This window comes from Rhineura floridana, chromosome 14 (genome assembly GCF_030035675.1).
Source record: "Rhineura floridana isolate rRhiFlo1 chromosome 14, rRhiFlo1.hap2, whole genome shotgun sequence".
NCBI classification, from domain to species: Eukaryota; Metazoa; Chordata; class Lepidosauria; order Squamata; family Rhineuridae; genus Rhineura; species Rhineura floridana.
The window spans coordinates 17,215,344-17,238,880 of NC_084493.1; the positions used below are offsets into that span (position 1 = coordinate 17,215,344).

Below are 23,537 nucleotides of genomic sequence, written 5' to 3' on the forward strand. Positions count from 1 at the left end.
GCGGCCAGGCAAAAGCACTTGAGGAGGGCATGGAGCAGGCCTGGTGAGGGGTGTGGCCTACTGAGAGTCCCAAGGGCTGGACAGAGAGGCCTGGGGGGCCATGTGTCGTCCTAGGGGCCTGAACTTCCCTACCTGTCATTTCAACAAAGGAAAAATGCAGTGTCAAGAAGAGGAGAGCAGCAGGGGGGGAAAAAAGATTCAATCCAGTGTGCCTGCTTGAGAAACGAGACATTGAGAAACAACAATTTTAACATGCAGATTTTATAGACGTTACTTGTTCAGAAAATAAAAATAATCTCCTGCTCGTCCTACGACGGAGCAAAACGCTAGGCCGTCTCCGTGTTGGGTTTGGATGGAAGAGCAGCATTGCCAGCTCAAGATGGCCACGGAAGCTGGCTCAGAACGAGAGATCCACGAATACTGAACACAGTCTTTCTCTTCGAACCCTGCCCCTGATCATAGCCTCCGTGCCTTTCGAGGCCGGCAGCCATTGTGGGGGATCGGGGTGTTGTCTGTGATGGAGATCACCTCCAAACCACCCATGGTCAGTCCTTTGATAGCCGCCTGAAAGAGACATAGAGACAAGAAGGTTTTTTTCTCTCTCCAGATGACGCAACTTTTAGCTTTCTGCATGGGAAGACAGGGAGGTGACTTACACTGAGCCGGACCATTGGACTGTCTATTGTCTACACAAAGGCTAGTCGACAATAACTGGCCGTGGCTCTCCGGGGTTTCAGAAAAAAAAAAAGACTTTCCAAACCCTACCTGGGAATGCCAGGGACTGAACCCAACACCTTCCCTGATCACCCCCGGGGCCGCCCTAGAGTGTCTCCCCCTCGCACCTTCCCTGTGCTGCACTTAGGTTTGAAAACCAAGCAGGAAGCTTTTCTCCCCAAGCTTAATTACAGTGTGGGGGTGGGAGCATTTTAAGGGGTGGCTGCAACTGAAGAGAGAAGGGTTAACCTCCTTGTGTGCTGTGACCCCCCCCCGAAAACCCTATTATGCAATTAGGCTTGAGGGGAAAACCTTTCTATTGGTTCCAACAGAAGCCTCCCCCCCCCCGTTGCTGCCCTTGCAAAAGGTCTAATTATTACGGGGGGAGGGAAGAGATCTTCCTGGGCAGTGCAGCTAAGGAGGGAAGGATTAGCGGCCAAAGATTTCAGGCAGAAGCGAGACTTTAAATCTGGAGATTCTTGCTTTACCGCAGCTCAGCCTCATAGCTGCATCGCAACACTATGGCCACATGCACACCATACGTTTTTTCCATTGCTATTTCATTGTAAACAGGCCTGGCTTCTCCCAAAGCATCCTGGGAACTGCAGTTTGTGAAGGGCGCCGAGTTAGGAGACTCCTATTCCCCTCACAGAGGTACAGTTGTCAATGCGGTTTAACAGTCAAGTCCCTCTTCCCGGAGAACACTGAGAAACGTAGCTCTGTGAAGGGAACAGGGGTCTCCTAACAACTCCCAGCACCCTTCACGGACACTTCCCAGATTTTTTGGGGGGAAGCCATGACTGTTTAAAAGTGGAACAACAGCAGAATATATGTATGGTGTGAATGTGGCCTACATCTCCAGTGGGGACAATTCCTGAACCCTTGATTTCCCAGAATTATTTATTTATTTATTTATTTTATTTGTAACACGCCCTTCCAGCAGGAGCCCAGGGCGGCAGACAAAGCACTAAAACACTCTAAAACATAATAAAACAGATCTTAAAATACATTAAAACAAAACAGCATTAAAAACATTTTTTTAAAAAAAATTATATCCTGCCGTTCCTCCCAGCAGGAGCCCAGGGCGGAATCTATACATACAAGTGAGCACAGGCAAATTTTAGGCAAACTTGCATCTTGGGACTCTGCCCTGAATCATTTAAGTTCTTAGCAACACCCCCAACTCCACCACCTTAGTGGTCATCTTCATCTGAAACAAAGGCCAACTACATTTGCTAATCTTTGCCTTCTCCCACTTATCCCCGCTTCTCGTTTCATTGTTACCTCCCTCACTGCCAAAACTTAAAAGACTGTAAGCTCCTTGGGGCAGAGAACGGTCTTCTTTGACTTTGCTGCTCTTTTGCGTGCTGTGTGCACCGACAGCGTTCTGGATGGATATCAACTAAGCCAGGCCTGCGGAACATTTGGCCCTCTCGATGCTGCTGAACTACAACTCCCATCAGCCCTAGCAAGCATGGCCAAATGGCAGGGGTGATGGGCACTGTAGTTCAGCAACATCTGGCGGGGCAAAGGGCCCTCACCCTTGAACCAAGCCCTACTCACAGTAAACCCATTGAGATTAATGGACCCACGCTGAATCATGTTCATTCATTTCAAGGGGTCTACTCTGAGTAGGACTGATGTTGTATGCAATCCTGGGAAAGGAATTAAGAAGGAACTGCAGGCACTTACCATTCGTCCGGGTCCCAGGCCCTTCACCACAACTCGGATGTGGGACACACCCTTAGCAGAGGCTTTCTTGGGGTGGATAGAGAAAACAAGACATTTTGTACACTTAGCCACAGAGCGTTAATATTGCCCTCCCAACGTTCTATCCCAATGTATTTATTTATTGAATTTATAGCCCTCCCTCCCTCCAGAAGGAACGCAGGGCAGCAAACATAAAAACCAAACAATTTAACAAGGAGGGGGGAAAGCATCTTAAAGCATTCTAAAATCACAGTTAAAACATTTCAAATACAATTACAGATAAAAACATTCTAAAATACAGTTAAAACATTATAAAAAACAACTGGAACAAAAAAGGAAATGGACTGCCTTCAAGTTGATTCTGAATCATGGCGACCCTGCGAATAGGGTTTTCATGGTAAGTGGTATGCAGAGGGGGTTTGCCATTGCCTTCCTCTAAGGCTGAGAGGCAGCGACTAGCCCAAGGTCACCCAGTGAGCTTCATGGCTGTGTGGGGATTCGAACCCTGGTCTCCCAGGTCGTAGTCCAACACCTTAACCACTACACCACAACTAAAATATTCTAAAGACACAGTTAAAAACATTCTTCAGCCAGTGATCTGAGTTGCCAGGAGAGGTCCGCTTCAGCCATCAAATGCATGGGCAAACAGAAATGTTTTCAAATTCCTCCTGAAGGTCAAACGTGATGGGGACAGACACACCTCACTGGAGAGAGGGCAGTCCAGAAACAGGGAGCCATCCCATTTGTTGTAGTTGTTATTGTTATTAAATGCTTCTCAAGCCTCAAACGTCTTCTAAGTGCTGCACATTTAAAGACAGTCCCCACCAGCAGGATCACAATCTCATAGACACGATACGAAAGAAAAAAGGAATGGGGAGGGAAGAGGAAAGCAAGGTGCTCCTTCTCTGGCCAGTAAATAGGGCCAGGCAAGCCTCCCTCTTGCTGTGCTATCCCCCCCCCCATTTTTTTTCACCTCATGTTTCGGTCAAAAAAGGCTCCCAGAGAAGCTTAGTAGAAAGACATTTCCTGCCCTCAGGCTTACAACAAGCGTAAGTGCTTTCCGTGTGCAAGGTCCCAGGATCAATCCCCAGCATCTCCAAGTAGGTTGGGAAAGAGCCTCAGCCCCAGCTGAAAGTAAAACCGTAGTGAGCTAGACGGGCCAGTGGTCCGCCTTAGCAGAACAGAGATGGGGAACCTCTGGCTGGCGAGCCCTTTATGGCCAAGCCACGCACCACCTGTCCTACATCTGACAGGTGCAGGGCAGGTAAAGACGTGGCTGGGCCTAAGGGACTTTGCAGGGCGCTTTTCAAATCCCAACGATCAGCTGATTGTCAGTGTGGGCAAAAATGAGTCATCAGGATTGACAGGTTGGTGGCCACGTAGAGGCAGATCTTGTTTAGGGTCAGCACTTTAAGCCCAGGCTCATGCCCATAATAATATTTATTAAATACAGTTATATTCAACATGCCCCTAGAAAGTGGCTTGTGAGTAGAGATCTCTCAGTAGCAGAAAGGATGAAGGGGGAAAAGGGGTGGTGGAGGAAAGAGAGTTAATTTTGATACGGTGTTTGTTGCCTTGATGATCCTTTTGAAGCATGGGAAGCCTAGAACTGAGCAGATCCTGAATGGGTTGGTCAGATAAAGAGGGAAGGAGAGAGCTGCCGGATCCGGACTGCAAGAAAGCTGCTCTTTCTTTCAGAGCTGCATAAAACAGAAAATTACAGCAAGTGTGGCTTACCTAATCATCGATGGGGAAGCGACTCGCCTTTGAGGAAAGGTTACAACACTGGGGGCTTTTTAGTTTAGTTTTTTTAAAAAAGGCGACTAAGACATGACAGATATGTGTAAGATTATGCACAATATGGAGATGGTGGACAGAGAAGTTTTTCTCTCTCATAATGCTAGAACTGAATGAAGCTGGATGTTGGAAGATTCAGCAAAGATAAAAGAAAGTACTTCTTCACCCGGAGAGTCTGGTCTCCACAGGATGGCCAGTGTGGTGCAATGGTAGAGTGTCAGACTACGACCTGGGAGGCCAGGGTTCGAATCTCCACTCAGCCGAGAAACTCACTGGGTGATCTTGGGCCAGTCACTGCCTCTTGGCCTAACATACCTCACAGGGTTGTTGTGAGGATAAAATAGGGAGAGGAGAACCACGTACATCACTTTGAGCTCTTTGGAGGAAAGGGAGGACGTACAAATAAGAAAGAAAGAAAGAAAGAAAGAAAGAAAGAAAGAAAGAAAGAAAGAATAAATAAATAAATAATTCAGCTATGGAATATGCTCCCACAAGAGGCACAAGATGGCCACCAACTTCGCTAGCTTTCAAAGAGGATTAGACAAATTCATGGAGGATAAGGCTATCAATGGCTACTAGCCATGATGGCTATGTTCTATCTCTACTGTTGGAGACAGGATGCCTCTGAATACCAGTTGCTGGGAATTGCAAGTGAGGAGAGAATGCTTTTGCACATGGGTGCTGATTTCAGGATTCCCACAGGTGTTTGGCTGACCACTGTGAGAACAGGGTGCTGGATAGGATGAGCTTTTGGCCTGATCCATTAGGACTCTTCTATTCAAAGAATCCACAGATGAGGGAATTCTCACTCTGTAGGGTGATGGCCCAGAAACTCTGGAAAGAGCATGGGAACTGCAGAAATGCCAGGGCTGGTTTAAACAAGCCCTAAGTGGTAGTGGGCTGTCCACTACCAGTCATATTGTGTTAAATGGAGATGACCATTCTGGGAGTAAAGGAAGGCCACAGGGCATGAATTAAGAGGCAGAGAGAGCGAGAGTGAGAGAGCGCAGGTTGCAGACTAGCGTAAGAGAGCTCGCTACATTTAGAAAATGGAAATGTTCAGTTCTAGGGCATCTACTCCTTGTAATGACTATTGGTAACTTTAGATACTTGATATTCTGAGTACAATAGGCTAAGGTTGCCATCTAGTGGCTATTTTAAGGCTTTTCATCTATGTCAATACACCTAAACCTTAGCAATGAATACAGTGGAATCTTATGCGGCAGTTGGGTTCTACCGTCAGCACGTAAGACAAAAATCATGTAGTCAGAATTACCCTTGAAAATCCCCTAAATCGTCCATAAAGTACAGCACGAAAAAATATGTATCTTTAAACACTGGAATCAGACACAGAGCGGCAGATGCAAATAGATGATGGGAAAAAAAGTAATCCACCCAGGGACATCAAGGTGAAGGGCAGGTAAAACGGAATATAAAATGGGGGCAAAAAGTATGTACACCATCTTGAGCTCCTTGAAGGAAAGGTAGGGTATAAATAAAATATTTTTACAGGGGTTTATATATCAATCAATCAATCAATCTTTATTAATACGGTCAAAAGACCAGCAATAAGGGGTTTATATAAGTGTCTCCAGTTTTTTATAGGAGAATAGGGGGTCTCCTAACAACTCTCAGCATCCTTAAACTACAGTTCCCAGGATGCTTTGGGGGAAGCCATGATAGGTTAAGGTGGTATGATGCTGCTTCAAATGTATAGAGCAGATGGGGCCTTAATTTCACGCAGTACTGTCACTACAGGGCACTGTGGGAAATTAAAATGGTGGCTCCAGGACCTGGCTGGTGGAAATGCTGTTGCCACCAGGTTAGCCCTCCAGGGCCTGCTGACATAGGAGGGTATTCTTCCGACCAAATTCCCCAAGTCTCAATCAAGGTTGCGAGTTTCTGTGCTGCAGCTGTTACATGCTGAAGAGCACTGTTAACTCAACAGCTCACACAGACTTGAGAATCGGCTTTTAAACAGAGTTTGTTTTAGCATGAAAAATGTTTGTACTGTACTAATATCTTTATGATGTTTCGATCTTTTGTATGTTTATGCTGGTCTCCGACTGTAATAAATCAAATCAAGACATAAGAGGGTACCAGAGGAGACTTTGTTTGGTTTAAATACTGCAGTGTAGACCCACTGAAATGAACAAGCCAAAGTCAGCCACGTCAACTTCAATAGGTCTGCCCTGAGTAGGACAAGCATTCTATTAGTCATGCAAAACGACTCATGAATTTCAGTTGTCAATGAATTCATTAGAAAAGATAATAATGCTGGGAAAAACAGAAGGGAGTAGAAAAAGAGGAAGGCCAAACAAGAGATGGATTGATTCCATAAAGGAAGCCACAGACCTGAACTTACAAGATCTGAACAGGGTGGTTCATGACAGATGCTCTTGGAGGTCGCTGATTCATAGGATCACCATAAGTCGTAGTCGACTTGGAGGCACATAACAACAACGAGTACTCAAGATGTTCTGGTGATTCTGGCAAGACAGTGTACAGGTACTGCCTGGACAAGCAATCCAAATTTTAAGTCCCCGCTGGATTGTTCATGTACTCATAGGGAACGATTCTGGGAAGACAGCCTCCAGGTATTCTCTGGGTACTCCAGCACTAAGAGTTAAGCAACAGTAGTGACTCTTTTGCTCGGTCAATCACGACAGGACCTAACAAGAAGGTCCTCCCTTTCATCTCTGGAGTCCATAGTTCTTCTAAGGGAGAGCATCCAGACCCAGCATTAAGAGGAGAAAGGGACAAAGGAAAAAGCGTCCAAGTCTGAAAAGGGCTGAAGTGCACTCCCAAACACTCCTGGGCTGATGTGTTCAGATGTAGCACAGCTTTAGATTTAGGGGCTTCATCGTCTACATATTGTAACCTTTGCCTTGCAGATTGTCATCAGGGAGGCATCTTCACTGTATTCTTTTCGGCGCCTGCTTAAAACTTTTTTGCTTAGGTAAGCTATCCAGACACATGGATGTTGATGTGCTTTAATCTTTTTATTTACTGTTTTAATTGTTTTTAAAAATGTTTTTAATTACTTGTTTTTAACTGTTTTATTGGTGATTTCTAATGGGTTTTTTTGAAAACCGCTTCGAGGTTTTTTTGTTTTTTTTTTACAGTTATGCAGTATATAAATGTTTTTTTAATAAAGAGAAAAGAAAAAACGTTTGGGACTACAACTCCCATGTGGCCATGCTGGCTAAGGCTAATGGGAGTTGTAGTCCCAAACACCTGGAGGGCACTAGGTTGGCGAAGGCTGATCCGTTACATGTGCAAAGAGCTTCACAATGACGATCTTGCCTATACACAGGATGGCAGTTCAGAGTTCTGTGCAAATAACAAATAAGCAACACATTGGGGGTTCCCTGCCTGTGAAAACAAGATCTGTCGGTTGAAGAGCCACAGCACAGCTTCACCCTTTCCAAGCATGCAAACTGGCTCTCGTCCTCGGAAAAACCTTAGCATCGAGGTGTGATGCAACTTGGATTTCACTTACTGCTGCAGCTGCGATCCCGGTAGTCTGTGCTGCAATGCCAGTGGCCTTCTTGGCGTTCTTGAACCCTTCCGTGCCGCAGGTGGACAGGGCCAAAGAGACGTTGTCGTGGGAGACAACCTGGATGTGAGTGCTGCAGATACAACAGAAAAGAGGAATGAGAGAGGAGTAGCGGAGAAAAAAAGAGAGAGGTTAAAATCTACATGCGAGCGCCAGGGTCGCCAACAAGGCCCCCCCTGTGCACAATGGCGCTCTGAGGACTTTCCCTGGTGCCTGTGAACCTTCGGAGCTCCCTCCCTGTCCCGCTCAGGGAACTTATGGATCCTTGTACTTTTTGCAAGTGATCCCCTTAGAGAGGGCAGGGATCGCCAGGGAGCTCCTAGAACGGCGCCTGTCTACTTCTGCAGCTCCAGGGTTGGGAAGAAAGATAGTTGATCATCGCAGTCACCTTCTGGGGTCTGCGTGCCAGTGACGGATGGGGCCCAGTGGCAAACGTAGGTCGAGCAACTCATTACATTTGCAGCCACACAAAAGCCAGAGGTTTCCCCACCCGGCTCTCTCGACCCATGCAGACAAGAGGTATGACCACAGTGCAAGGCAGCCAGGCAGATTGAGGGTGCACAGCAGGGATGGGGAGTAGGACAGTGGCCTGGGGAAGGTCCCAGAGGCTGTTTAGAGAGGGCCGCATTTGGGCCCTGGGCCTGAGGCTTCCCACCCCCTTCTTTAAGCTGGGGAAGGGTCGTCGCTCAGTGGTAGAGCACCTGCTTTGCATGCAGAAGGCCCTAGGTTCAATCCCCAGCATCTCCAGGAAAGGCTGGGAAAGTTCCTTGCCTGAAACAACTTCCTACTTTCTCAGGTAACTGGACTGCAAAACAAACAGAAAGTTCCGAGCGAAGCCTCATCAAACCCCATCCTCTCTCTCCAACTACCCAAGGCAAGATCTGTCAGTAGTCTAGGGACAGTTCCTCCTCCATTCTCACCCTGAAGGGCTTCTCTGCCACCCCAAAAGCCAAACACCCAGACTCCCTTGGCTCCCACCTTGACCACTGCCAAGTTGACCCCCTCACTTAAGGGGAGAGATCCCTGTCCCAATGCGCACGCTCTGAGCAAGCCCAAACGCAGGTGGCAAACGCTGCCTCTTACTTGTTATACGTGGCTTTGATGTGAGCTATGGGGATCTCTTCAAATTTCTTTCCACCCCACCTCAGAGGGCTCTCTTTGCCTGGTGCCGGGGGGAAAAAGCTGAAAAGTGGGAGGAAAAAAAAGTTAAATGGCAGAGGAGTATTTATGAGGCCGTGCAAAGTTTTAACGCGGTCAGGGCATTCAGAGGAGGACCTTTGTGTAACATGGGGAGAGTTCAAAAAAAGTCTGAACAGCAAAATGGCGAACTTTACTTGCTCCATGCTGCCAGTCCTTTTGCTTTTAAGATGCTCAGTGCTAGGAAAGCTAAACTGAGGCGAAGCAGTCATCTCTCTCCCCCTCCCCCATTTCACCATCTCACCCACAGGTTGCACAAAAGCCCCTCCCCCAGACGTGAAGGGCCGTAGCTCAGCGACGGAGCATCTGCTTGGATGCAGAAGGTCCCAGGTTTAATACCCGGCATCTTCAGGAGGGGCTGGGAGACCCCTGCCTGAAACCTTGAAGAGCTGCTGCCAGTCAGTGCAGACAATACTGAGCTAGATGAGTTGAGTTGAGTTTATTTATTTTACAGTCATAGACCCAAATTAAGGAAAAAAACAACAACAGTACATACAATGATAGCAAAAACAAAATTAAGTACATGAAAGAGAAATGCGTTTCTGTTGAGCCGCATAAACGAACTTGGCAACTTGAAAGGTAATTTCTTTAACAGAGCCAGATAGCAAATAGACAATAGAGGCTTCAGGCGATTTGTGTGCGACTTTTAACAATATATCATTAAGATACCGTATATTCCGGCGTATAAGACGACTTTTTAACCCCGGAAAATCTTCTCCAAAGTCGGGGGTCGTCTTATACGCCGGGTGCTGAAAAAGAGCGGGAAAATTAAGTAAAAAAAAAAGCTGCAGCAGGAGTGGAAGCAGTTGCAGCCGCCGTCCAGAGAGACCGTCACGGCGAGGAAGGCAACGCAGCGAGGCTCAAGAAGTTACTGCCCTGAGGAGGGAAGCCTCGGCAGAGCCTGAGATGAAATTGACTCGAAACGGCGTTACTGCCATGAGGAGGGAAGCCTCGGCAGAGCCTGAGACGAATTGACTCGAAACGGCCAGATACAGGAGGGAGAAGCCACAAAAGGCTCCCGGGGAGAACTTGGGCAAACGGGGGGGTAACGGCGGGAGCTGCAGCTGCAAGCTCCCGCTGGGAATAGAGAGAACCGCAGCCGCGGTCTCTCTGATGGCCGTTAGACGAAAAACAGGAAAAATTAGCGACCCAGGTCAGGAAGAATCCCCCCCCCCAAGGGAGTTCCCCAGGAATAACAACAACCTTTTAAAACAGCAAGCGCGGCCGCCTTGGATTCCTGCCTGACTTTCTAAGGGTTAAATTATAGGGATTGATTCCTAGAGAGGCAGGAAATCTGGGAAGGAGCGTCTGGGTCCTCCAGCGCATGATCTCCTTGCCATCTTGCCTTCTGCATGATCCTTGGAGGCTGATGCGTGGAGGGAGCAAAGCGATCTTACCGCAAGGTTCCTCCTTCAACCCGGAGCAGCCTGAAATAGGAGGCAAAGTTTCACCTCCGCCTCTGTCCAGCCCGCCCCATCCGCGCGGGGAAGCTGGCCTTTCTCCTTCGCGCCCAGGAGGACCTGGTGAGCCCCCAGCCACGCTTGTCCACTTGGGTGAAGGGACAGAAAGAGAGAGAGAGAGGTGAGGCGGGTTGGAGAGAAGGGGATGGGGAAGTCCCAAGTGGGGTTTCCAGCCAGAATTTGGAGGGAAAAGACTTGGGGAGGGGGGCGCTGAGAAGATCAATCGAAATCTCCCCTCCTCAGTGGGGCGATGTTCTGGGCCACGTGATAATCCCTGGATTTAGGAGCATAGTAAACTACCTTATATAAGACTTATATAGTCTTATACGGTGAGTATATCCCAAACTCTATATTTTAACTGGAAAAGTTGGGGGTCGTCTTATACGCCCAGTCGTCTTATACGCCGGAATATACGGTACTTAAAACGAATCTGAGAATACAGAGGACATGAGAAAAAACTGTGATACAGAGTTTCAATATCAGCACCACAGGGACAGACACGTTGCTCATAGGGGACCCCCCTAAACCTCCCTTCCAAGAGCGCGGAATATAAAGAATTAAACCTGGCTTTAGAAAATGCTAAACGTAATTTGGGAATTGTAAGAAAATCTAAATAAGAACTAAACTTCCCAGGAAGAAAGTTTAGTTTCAAAAACAATGGGGAACAAGTTTTAGAGGCCAGGGAAATTGTAGTCTGATAAGCTAGATGAGCAAAGGCCACATCCACACTAGACACCTATTCCACTTTAAAACAGTCATGGCTTCCCCCAAAGAATCTTGGGACGGGTAGTTTGTGAAGGATGCTGAGAGTTGTTAAGAGACTCCTATTCTCCTCACAGAGCTACAATTGCCATAGTGGAGTAACAGTCAATCCCTCTTCCCAGAGAATTCTGGGAATTGGAGCTTTGTGTAGGGAATAGGGGTCTCCTAGCAACTCTCAGCACCCTTCACAAATGACAGTTCCCAGGATTCTTGGGTGAAAGCCATGACTATTTAAAGTGGCATGATACTGCTTTCAATGTTCGGGGCAGTATGTAACCACAGGCAAAATGCTACAACTCCAAGATGGCTGAGCTAAATGGTGGATCTTCTGAGAAGAGACTCAACAAAACTGGCTGGAACCTTTGCATACAGTACTCCCCAAGGTAGCCCCTTTGGAGTCATAGCTAGAAGGGATGCTGGAACTCTGGACTCGATGACAGTCGCATCCCATCGCTTTTCTTGAAACCGCACAAAATGCTACCTCACCTGAAGCCACTCTTGTTTGCAGCCTCTACTGCTTCCGCAGCTGGACCAGAAGAATTCTCTTCTAACCCTTGAAGTCTCTGGATGCTTGTCTGCACGCCTCGAGACAGGAAAACACCACAGCTGCCGTAAGGAGAGAGAAGCAAGAGGCAGAGGTTAGCAGTTACAGGAGTGGCTCATAAAAACAGCAGGTTGAGACTTCCGGGAAGGGTGACTTAGCCTGTGCCTGCTTTTGAGACGGGCTCCTGCCTCAAAAGAAGCTTATTCAGATATATCAGTCAGTTTTTTCTTTTTTTTTTGACTGATTAAACTTCTCCCGGGTAGGGAGAAACGAAGAGATTAACCTCAAAGCCTATTTTTGTTGGGACGACCAGATCTCATTAATTTATGGGACGAGGTCCAGCCGACGAAGGTGGGACGGATTTTCAACAGCAAGCTCTATCTGTTAAAGCGAACGTTCATCTTATCTTCTAAGAGAGAACGCACTAACAGGCAAGCACCCTTCTTTCTATATTTTTCTTTTACTTGACTTAAATTGTTGCTGTTTAAAAGAGATTTGCCAGATTGATCAGTTTTTGACATCTCACTGGGGAGCCATAACTTCTCTCTGCTACGCACTAATTAATAGCTTATCTCTGTTTTTGTTGCAAAAAGCTGTCCTGGATTTGCATTCTAAAGATATACACAGAAGAGGGATTTCTATTCCAGATTTTTATTTTGAAAAATATTATACTGTTTTGAGACTACTCTCTTTTTGGTCTATTTTATTTTGACGAATCTGTTTCTTGACGATTGCCATTAATTGTTTCGATCCTGGGAACTGCATTTTGTTTACTTAACTATTGGAGAGATAAGGCTGTCTGCTCTGTTTATACTGTGATGTCACCAAGTTTGGAGAATTAACCCAATTGTTGCTGAAATAAGAAGTGGTTTTCCTATATTTTTCTTTTAAAATGGCAATTAAGAAAGTGGCTGAAAATCTGGAAATAACTATGTTTCAGAAAATAATGGATGAGATTGAGATAACGAAAATTGAATTGAGTAAAATGAAGCAGGAGATTAAAGATATAAGGGTCCCTGTGAGAGAGGTGACCCTGGAAGGGGTCCCTGTGAGAGAGGTGACCCCGGAGATTGGAACAGGGGTCCCTGTGAGAGAGGAGACCCTGGAGACTGGAATAGGGGTCCCTGTGAGAGAGGAGATCCCGGAGATTGGAACCAACGTGGAACAGGAACAAGATTTGGAGTCTATGGACTTTAGAAATAAAATCTATTGTTTGGAACTCAATGTTATCTCTGAAGAAATGAATGAAGATTCTAGAGATAAAGTTATCAATGGCATGGATAATCTTCTGGACTGGAATGATGTGATGGAGCCCAATATAGAGAAAATCTATGGAATTAACTGCAGCCATGTGACAATGGAAAAACTTTTAAGAGATGACCCAGTGTATTTTGAAAAAAAGAACAGAGATATGATTTTACAGCAGTATTTCAGCAACCTATTCAGAATGGATGGCAAGAAAATATTTGGGATAGAGGTAATTCCCATCAGACTCTTACTATATGACTATGGCTTTGACAGCAAGATTATTATGGAATACTGATAATGGAAGATTGGATATTGAAATTACTGGACTTAACAAGACTACTGAAGATGGAAGATGGAAAATGGAACTAATAGAGATAATAGAACAATGGCTACTGAAATTATTGAACCTAACAGATTCTGATGTGATGGATTAATTGAAATGTTTATTTTGACTATGGTTATGACAATAAGATTATCATAATTAGTAATGAGATGGATTAATCGATATGCTTATCTGGAAAAAAAAAATTGATAGATATATTTCTTAAAGAATTGAAACCTCTCTTTGACTTTTTGTGGAAAGAATAAAGTAATGTTTATGAGATTTGATGATTAAGTAAGATAACTACTGGAGGAAAGTGATTTTATAATATGACTTAAGAGACAGGATTGTTATATATTATAGACTTATAACTGATTTGATCTTTGACAAATGGGAAGTCAATATTTTACTCTTTATTTTTTATTTTTGTTTTTTTTTTCTTTTTTTCTTTTTGTTTAACTATTTTTGATTTTGTTTTTTGTCTTTGAATGTTTTATGATTTTGTCTTGTATGTTTTATGAAAATCTGAATAAAAATTATTGAAAAAAAAAAAAAAAAAACAGCAGGTTGAGGACCGATCACAGAATCTTTAAATTAATTTTCAGGACTGGCCGACCAACTCCATCTGCTGATCGATTCAGATCCAGTGGCTAGAGTGTTGGAATGGGAACTTGGAAACAAGTGTTCAAATCCCTACTTAGCCATGAAGCTCACTGGGTGACCTGGGGCCAGCCTCTGTCTCCCAGCCCAACCTACCTCACAGGGTTGTTGTGAGGATAAAATCGGGAGGGGGAGAACCATCTTGGCACAGCACTTTGAGCTCCTTAGAGGAAAGGTGGGATGTAAATGTTATAGTAAAATAAAAGAAATAGACCATTACAAAGCAGTTTAACAGTATAAAAGTAAGACAAGGCAGTAGAAATAGAAATTAACTTGGACACAGAGTTGCAACGTGAACTAACTTAGAACAGTGAATTTCTGTGGCAAACCATACCTTTCCCCTTAAAAAGGGAAAAGTTGTTACTGTTAACACATGTTAAAAGGACTAAAATGAAGTAACACATAAGAACATAAGAACATAAGAAGAGCCTGCTGGATCAGGCCAGTGGCCCATCTAGTCCAGCATCCTGTTCTCACAGTGGCCAACCAGGTGCCTGGAGGAAGCCCGCAAGCAGGACCCGAGTGCAAGAACACTCTCCCCTCCTGAGGCTTCCGGCAACTGGTTTTCAGAAGCATGCTGCCTCTGACTAGGGTGGCAGAGCACAGCCATCATGGCTAGTAGCCATTGATAGCCCTGTCCTCCATGAATTTGTCTAATCTTCTTTTAAAGCCGTCCAAGCTGGTGGCCATTACTGCATCTTGTGGGAGCAAATTCCATAGTTTAACTATGCGCTGAGTAAAGAAGTACTTCCTTTTGTCTGTCCTGAATCTTCCAACATTCAGCTTCTTTGACTGTCCACGAGTTCTAGTATTATGAGAGAGGGAGAAGAACTTTTCTCTATCCACTTTCTCAATGCCATGCATAATTTTATACACTTCTATCATGTCTCCTTTGACCCGCCTTTTCTCTAAACTAAAAAGCCCCAAGTGCTGCAACCTTTCCTCGTAAGGGAGTCGCTCCATCCCCTTGATCATTCTGGTTGCCCTCTTCTGAACCTTTTCCAACTCTATAATATCCTTTTTGAGATGAGGCGACCAGAACTGTACACAGTATTCCAAATGCGGCCGCACCATAGATTTATACAATGGCATTATGATATCGGCTGTTTTATTTTCAATACCATTCCGAATTATCGCTAGCATGGAATTTGCCTTTTTCACAGCTGCCGCACACTGGGTCAACATTTTCATCGTGCTGTCCACTACAACCCCGAGGTCTCTCTCCTGGTCGGTCACTGCCAGTTCAGACCCCATGAGCGTATATGTGAAATTAAGATTTTTTGCTCCAATATGCATAATTTTACACTTGTTTATATTGAATTGCATTTGCCATTTTTCTGCCCATTCACTCAGTTTGGAGAGGTCTTTTTGGAGCTCTTCGCAATCCCTTTTTGTTTTAACAACCCTGAACAATTTAGTGTCATCAGCAAACCTGGCCACTTCACTGCTCACTCCTAATTCTAGGTCATTAATGAACAAGTTGAAAAGTACAGGTCCCAATACCGATCCTTGAGGGACTCCACTTTCTACAGCCCTCCATTGGGAGAACTGTCCGTTTATTCCTACTCTCTGCTTTCTGCTTCTTAACCAATTTCTTATCCACAAGAGGACCTCTCCTCTTATTCCATGACTGCTAAGCTTCCTCAGAAGCCTTTGGTGAGGTACCTTGTCAAATGCTTTTTGAAAGTCTAAGTACACTATGTCCACTGGATCACCTCTATCTATATGCTTGTTGACACTCTCAAAGAATTCTAATAGGTTACTGAGACAGGACTTTCCCTTGCAGAAGCCATGCTGGCTCTGCTTCAGCAAGGCTTGTTCTTCTATGTGCTTAGTTAATCTAGCTTTAATAATACTTTCTACCAGTTTTCCAGGGACAGAAGTTAAGCTAACTGGCCTGTAATTTCCGGGATCCCCTCTGGATCCCTTTTTGAAGATTGGCGTTACATTTGCCACTTTCCAGTCCTCAGGCACGGAGGAGGACCCAAGGGACAAGTTACATATTTTAGTTAGCAGATCAGCAATTTCACCTTTGAGTTCTTTGAGAACTCTCGGGTGGATGCCATCCGGGCCCGGTGATTTGTCAGTTTTTATATTGTCCATTAAGCTTAGAACTTCCTCTCTCGTTACCACTATTTGTCTCAGTTCCTCAGAATCCCTTCCTGCAAATGTTAGTTCAGGTTCAGGGATCTGCCCTATATCTTCCACTGTGAAGACAGATGCAAAGAATTCATTTAGCTTCTCTGCAATCTCCTTATCATAAGTTACATAAGTTACACAAATCCGAGTAAAAGTTTGTAAACCCAGAGTCAACTAAAAATTCTTAATCCCTTGGGTAAAACACAGCATTCTCTTAAGAATTTTCTTCTCCCATTGATTACTGCTGACAGAAAATGTGCAGTCTTCATAGTTGTCTGTCTTGTGCACTCAATAAGTAAATGAGAGTCACAGGCAGACCTCGCCCCCATATCTCCCTAAAAGCTGTTCCAAATATTGCTCTCTCAAAGCATTATATAAACGGCAGTACCTGCAGATAGAAAAGTCAATCAATTTAGTTTGAAGGGGTGGAAGCGCATTCAGTAGGCAGAAGTGCAACCTGCAACAAAAGTACTGTAGTATGGAATGCTCCTGCTCAGGGTTCCAGTCATGCCCTTTTCCAGGATTCTCCATTCCATTCCACCTCCCCGATCTCTCTCACTCTCCCCCACCCCAGTTTTCTGTGGCTACTGAGCAAGCTTTTCTCACCCCTAAAGTTGTTTTGTACTTCAGCAAACCTTGGGGCTCTCGCCCTGACTTCATCTTGCATGTAGATAGTGCCATTTTGTCCACGTAGGAATCCAACGTGGGAAGATGAGTTCTGGGTTCAAATCCTGCAATTATGCTCACCGGGTAGCCTGTCATTCTCTCTCATGTTGTGGAGAAAGCAAACAGGGTTTTTTTTTCTTACTGGTCATCAACGTGGGATGGCTTTAAAAGGGGGTCAGACAAATTCATAGAGGATAAGGCTATATACATGGGTACCAGCCACAACGGCAGCATTCTGCCTCTATTGTCGAGGCAGTATCGCTCTGCATACCAGTTGGTGGGAATCACAAGTGGTGTCAGTGCTGTTGCACTCAGGTCCTGCTTGCAAGCTTCCCATTGGGATCTGGTTGGCCACTGTGAGAACAGGATGCTGGATTAGATGGGACTTTTGCAGAGCTCTTCTTGGAAAAAAAAATCTACCACAGGGTGATTCTGAGGATGAAATTTGGGGGGTGGGTGGGGGGAAGAGTCAAGTATACTGCTCAGAAAGATTTGGAGGGTGGGTACGATTTCGACAATTCAGTAAATTAAAGAATGGCTTCCACATGGAGAATGGCATGTCTCACCTAAGTAGATGCCGATTTCTTGCTTTTGGGATCAAAGCCCCATCACTGACTTTCAACCTGGCCAATCTCATGAGGCATTTTTTTTTTTTAAGAAATGGTAAAATGCCATAGAAATCATCCAATAAATTCACAAAAGACATTTAAAATTATTGTTTCAGCACACGAAAACCAGGACAAACAAACCAGCAAACGCTTGAATGCTAGTCAAGAACTATTTTTTTTTTTTTAAAGGAAAAAGCAATCAAGATTTTTTAAAAAACTTCTTGGTTCAAGGATTTTTTAAAAAACTTCTTGGTGCAAGAAAATAGCACATGCATTATCACCTTCTTAGGAAAATGGGCAATTTTCACATATTTGCAAGGCTGCATTGGTAGGTCAACAACACATATTGTGAAGAGCATAGACAATTAAGAAAGTTCATCTACAAAGCAAGCAACCTTGTCCAACTGTTCCTAGTAATTAATTAAGCAAGCCCATCTATACACTTGCTGGGGAGTGGGGGGTTGATGGGGGGGAGACTGCTATTCCTGCGGCAGACGGCAAGCGTTTCCATGTGAACAAACGGCCTTGCTGTGGTATAAGCAGAGCCGAGAAGATGAACAACATCATCAACCACAACAACCACTATGCCTCTCTCAGCTCTTTTAAATATTTTATTTAGTTTAAAAGTATTTTTCACCCACTTATTAGAGTTACTATGCCGTCAGAGAGTGCTGTGCAAAGCAGCGAGAGCATGGCAGAAAAAGAAGTCACAACAGAACAGAAAAAGAAGTCTGGGAGGGAAGGTGGGATAGACATTTAATAAATAACTAAAATAAATAATAAATAAAATAATAGGAAAAGCTGCTCCCAGTTGCAACCTATTGATGGTATCCATTAAAGGCAGCCGTAAAGACAAAGATCTTCAAAGGCCCACCGAAACACCAGAGCTGAAAGAGCAAAGGGCATGTCCCTTGGGAGTTCAATTCTTTTGGGGGCAGGGCCGGCTCCAGGCGTGCCAGGACCCTTGGGCATCAGCCTGCCCCAGGCCCCTCCGCTCCCCTTCCGCGATCCGCAACAGGAGCCGCACCGCGGATCGCAGGACAGGAGATTCTGAGCAGCCCGCCACCCTCCTGTTTCACCTACCTTTCTCTGCTGTTTTTTGCAGCTGCGCCCACTCCGTGCGCAGGGTTGCCATCGATCAAGATGGCGGCCGAGGTTTCCGTAACGGGCTGAAGCCTCTGCCGCCATCTTGGCTAATGGCACGCAGTGTGCGCATTGCTGCCATCAACCAAGATGGCGGCAGTGGCTTCAGCCCCTTACGGAAACCTCAGCCGCCATCTTGATTGATGGCAACCCTGCGCGCACTGCAAAAAACAGCAGAGAGAAAGGTAGGTGAAGCGGGGGGATGGCGAGTGGCTAGGAAGCTCCTCCTGTCCTGCGATCCGCAGCTCCTGCCATGGATTGTGGAAGGGGAGCATAGGGCCCCTTAGGGGCTCCTGTAGCTCCGGGGCCCTCAGGCCAGTGCCCCACCTGGCCGTCCTTTAGAACCAGCCATTTGGGGCCATCACTGAGAAGGCCCCATCTCTTGCACATACCAAACCACCTCATCGTAGTGGCAGACACTGGAGAAGGATGCCCGAGGCAGATCTTAAGCATGTGGGCAGAATTATATAAGTCAAGGTGGGTCCTTCACATAAAGTGGACTGTAATACCTTCATCCCTGGTCTTATAAAGGCCTACCCACACGAGAAAATGATGTTTGTGGTTCTGTTCTGAAAAAGCGTCAACAGACTTTTGGTAGCCTGTAGGAGGCAAAGAGAGGGGCCACAAATACTCTTTAACTATATCAGCCTGCCCCAACCTAGCACCCTCCAGATGTTTTAGACTACAACTCCCATCAGCCCCAGCCAGCCCAGGTTGTGGAAGGCTGAATTATATGACCATATAAAGCTGACTTGTATCGAGTGAGGCTATGAAGCCCAGTGCTCTATAGTCCAGCTGGCAGTCAGGGCACGCTCCAGGTTTGAGGGAGCTCTACACAAAATGTCCTCTTGTGGGTTCCCCTCCTATGCCAGCAGGCCCTTGTGGGTTGAGTTGGCGGCAACAACATTTCCATCGGCTAGGTCCTGGAGCCACTGTGTGAAATTTCATTGGGTGAAATTAGACTGTGGGGATGCTGTGGACACAATATATCTTGACCAGCAAAGGTTTTAACAAACTCCTGGAACTACTGTGTGAAATTAAGGCCTTATCTGCTTTACACAAAGCAGCATCATAGCACTTTAAAGAACAAATCGTGTCAGACTAATGTTATATTATTTTTTGATTGGGTAACTTCCCTGGTAGACTGTGGGAATGCTGTGGACATAATATATCTCAACTTCAGCAAAGCTTAAGTTGATTAGCAAGCTAGCTAAATATGGGCTGAATGGAACAACTATCAGATGGATCCACAGTTGACTACAGAATCGTACTCCAAGAGCGCTTATCAATAGTTCATTCACATGGGAGTGGGGGGAAAGTAAGGAGCGGAATACTGCAGGGTTCAGTCCTGGGCCCAATGCTCTTCAGCATTTTTATTAATGACTTGGATGAGAAGGTGCAGGGAATGTTTTTCAAATTTGCGGATGATACAAAATTGGGAGGGACAGCTAATACCCTGGAGGACAGAACAAAATTCAAAGTGATCTTGATAGGTTGGATCATTGGGCTGAAAACAACAGAATGAAATTTAACAGGGATAACTGGAAAGTACTACACTTAGGAAAAAGAAAGCAAATGCACAGTTATAAGATGGGGGATACGTGGCTCAGCAATACTACATGCGAGAAGGATCTTGGAATTGTTGTTCATCACAAGCTGAATATGAGCCAACAGTGTGATGTGGCTGCAAAAAAGGCAAATACTATTTTAGGCTGCATTAACGGAAGCACAGTTTCCAAATCGCATGATGTATTGGGTCCCATCTATTAGGCACTGGTTAGGCCTCATCTTGAGTACTGTGTCCAGTTGTGGACACCACACTTGAAGAAGGATGCAGACAAACTGGAACAGGTTCAGAGGAGGGCAACAAGGAGGTGCAATCAGGACTGCATCTCCAAAGATGGAGAATACATTTTTGTATGTTTGTTGGTGTTCATTTTATTTTGCTTCTTTCCTGTGTTACTACTGTTTTTACAGAGAATTACTCATCCTAGAAATCTGTGTCAAATTTATTGTTATTAATTTCAAAGCCTTTTCATTGGTCAATGTCATATGGTGGTGAAGACAGCTTTTTATTTTACACTGGAGGTTATATTCTATTTTGGGTACACTAACAGTTGAATCTGAAACTGCAGTTTGATGTAAAATCAGACTGATTACAATATGTTGCTATTTATGCAATGAATCTAGCTGTTGGAAAACAACAAACTTGACCCACCCAAGATGCATGTTTTCAGCCTGCTATGCTTAAACTACTCCACTTAATGAAGGGTGGGCATGGTCAATTAAAAATATAGAGCACACCTAGAATTTTGCTAGAATATATTTCACCTCCCACAGTTTTATCTTGTGCGAACTGAGAGACTCTCATGTCCATTGGAGACTATTCTGCAGAACAGTCAGTGCCTTTATTCTAGAATTGTTTTTGGAGACTTTTTAGTGTAAATTATGCAAAGTGTTGCTGTACTTCACATATTCACAGAAAGAGAAGCAAAAGAAAATAATTTACCATCAAAAATTTCACTAAAATTGCAAAGTAAATCAAACATCTTTAAAGTGAATATCTGAGTTATACCAACTGCCTTAATATTGTTGCTTCCTCCCTGCTAAAACAAGATCAGCACAGCACATGCCATGTCTCTGTTATTTAGGCTGATTGCAGGTATTGCCACCTCTCACAATATGCTCAGAGGGTCATGATGATGGACTGCCTTCAAGTCGATTCTGACTTATGGCGACCCTATGAATAGGGTTTTCATGTTAAGCGGTATTCAGAGAGGGTTTACCATTGCCTTCCTCTGAGGCTGAGAGGCAGTGACTAGACAAGGTCAGCTAGTGATTTTTATGGCTGTGTGGGGATTTGAACCCTGGTCTCCCAGGTCATAGTCCAACACCTTAACCACTACACCACACTGGTGTTACCAAATTCTTCCAAATTGGTGTTATCAAATTCTTCCAAGCTACACAGGAAGTGGATTGGACTGTGAAAGACCACCCCAAATTGTGTTTACATTCTTACAAATTTGTAGGGCAGTACAAATCTCAGAGAGGTCAGGTCTCCTGTTCCCCTGGTGCATTCACTATAGCTGCCTAATTTCCCTGCTTTTAAAAGTTTGATAGAAATAATTGTTGGCTATAGGTACGTTATTAAGCCGCAAGGGTTTTTTTTGGCTATTAGTGAATAAGATTCTATTACTAAAGCAGAGCCTGGGAGGCTTCTAAGCCAGTGCACAGCCCATAGCCACTGCAATAATGGTACCCAGCAATTTTTGGTGGGTCCTGGACTTGGAGCCCAGCACAGAAATTGTTGTGAGCTAAGCCTCACAACAGCCCTGTGAAGTAGTTTATACTGCCAAGGACTGACTGAGCCAAGGTTACTCAGGGAGCTTCATGGTTGAGTGGGGTTTTAACTAGGCCCTCCTCAAGTCTTTAGTCCAGCACTTTTTAAATCACAACATCACGCTTACTAGGCATACTCACAATGCTGCAAATTATTAATGTAATTATCTGGACATTTCCCAGCAGGGTGCCATGGGTGAATGCTGTACCACCTGTTGGATTTCTGTTTTTCCCCACAGAGTCTAAATGGCAGAAAGGAGCCCTAAAGAGAGCCACCCTGCTAGCATCCACACCAGCGCTGGTAAATGCTCCTCCAGTTGGATTTTTGTCTTCCCTATAGATTTTAAAAGCAGAGGGCCCTGAAGACAGACGACCCTCCTGGCATCCCCACCAGCAGCCTGTCTAGGGCTGGTGAATGCTCCACCTGTTGGATTTCTACTTTCCCTACAGAGTTTAAAGGCAAAGGGCCCTGAAAGAGATCCGACCCTGCCGTCATTCCCTAGCAGCAGCCTGACCAAACTGAAGCTCCAGAATTCGATTCCAACCAACCCAGCCCTTTTCACCCTGGCCTGCGCGCTCTTACCCCATGCCGCCCCCCAAAAAGCCCCGCCGGGCGATCGCCACCAAAGGAATCATGATCCTTCTCCGCCACCGTCTGGATCCCTCTTCCTTGGCACGGCTACGCTCTCTCAAAGCAGCAGGGGTAGAGCTAGGATTGAAGGCTCTTCTCGCGGTCACAGGCGAGGGGGAAATGGAAGCGCCCTATTAAACGTACGGAGCCGCTGCTTATCGTCCTAAGATGGCGGCGCCCAGTCCTGGAAGGAGCCGTACGCAAGGTAGTGCATCGCCGCCCTCTCTAGCTGGCTATAGAAAAATAGAGAGATTTCACTCTGAGGATGGAAAGGCTATTCGTAGGGTCGCCATAAGTCGGGATCGACTTGAAGACAGTCCATTTCATTTTCAATCATTTCATTATCTGGTTCAGTATTATCAGGGTTCACACTGGATAAACCGTTTTTGAATCTCCCCGAATGCGGAGGCGAGACCCTCCCATAGAAATCTAGATCTTTGGAGGAAAGGCGGGATAGAATTATAATAGATAAATAAATGTAAAGTTAAATGCTAATACAGTCCTTTATCTCCATATGCTCTCTCTGTGCGCGTTTGTGTTGCGGTCGAGAAAAGTGCCTTGTGACAGCTCTTCAAATGTAATTTGCTCTTAATATTGCATACTGGAGGGTCCAACAGCCTGGTTTGGATATCCCGCTAAAAGTTCCCCGTTACAACTCCTCAGGTTGCAAGCAAATGCAACGGTGCACCTAGATAATTTATGAGGTGGACCTGTGGAGGCTGGTGGCTGTAATGTCAGTGGGGCAGTGAATCCACTCCGGGTTTTAGTCCGAGCTGCTCAAAGTGCTCTTCTCCACTGCTGTTTATTGGAAGGGGGGGGGCGTTGGGCTTTTTGGATACCGATGTGTATTACTTCACTGTACTAAGCCAGCCCTGCTGCATTCGCTCCTCCTGCTCATTCTGCTGAGTGGAGCCCTTGGGTGTCTGCCCCAAAGTCCAGCCGTGATGCTAACGGTGCCCCCGAGCCTCCTCCTTCCAGCCCCAAATCCAGCGCTCAGTTGAATGCAGAAGCTTTCTGCTCCATTCAGTTGTATGCATG

At 45.3% G+C, this 23,537-nt stretch overlaps 1 protein-coding gene across 1 annotated transcript; it reads right to left on the minus strand.

The window, feature by feature from the left end:
- Window positions 1-245: 245 nt before the first annotated feature.
- On the minus strand, window positions 246-22,661 carry MRPS11 (mitochondrial ribosomal protein S11). Its single transcript, XM_061595179.1, has 6 exons — window positions 22,452-22,661; window positions 11,686-11,805; window positions 8,864-8,962; window positions 7,724-7,853; window positions 2,407-2,472; window positions 246-564 (listed from the first exon to the last, which is right to left on the minus strand). Exons 1-6 carry the CDS (start codon window positions 22,502-22,504, stop codon window positions 457-459), a joined length of 576 nt encoding a protein of 191 aa, XP_061451163.1. The 5' UTR covers window positions 22,505-22,661; the 3' UTR covers window positions 246-456.
- Between the last annotated feature and the right edge of the window lie 876 nt (window positions 22,662-23,537).

What these genes read in the sequence shown, in the direction of transcription:
- MRPS11 (XM_061595179.1), bottom strand. Translation starts at nt 22,504, where the DNA reads ATGATTCCTTTGGTGGCGATCGCCCGGCGGGGCTTTTTGGGGGGCGGC. An exon ending in CCGGGATCGCAGCTGCAGCA is followed by an intron (nt 2,473 to 7,723) that starts GTAAGTGAAATC and finishes ATCCACCCCAAG; the next exon opens with AAAGCCTCTGCTAAGGGTGT. An exon ending in GCCTGGGACCCGGACGAATG is followed by an intron (nt 565 to 2,406) that starts GTAAGTGCCTGC and finishes TGTCTCTTTCAG; the next exon opens with GCGGCTATCAAAGGACTGAC.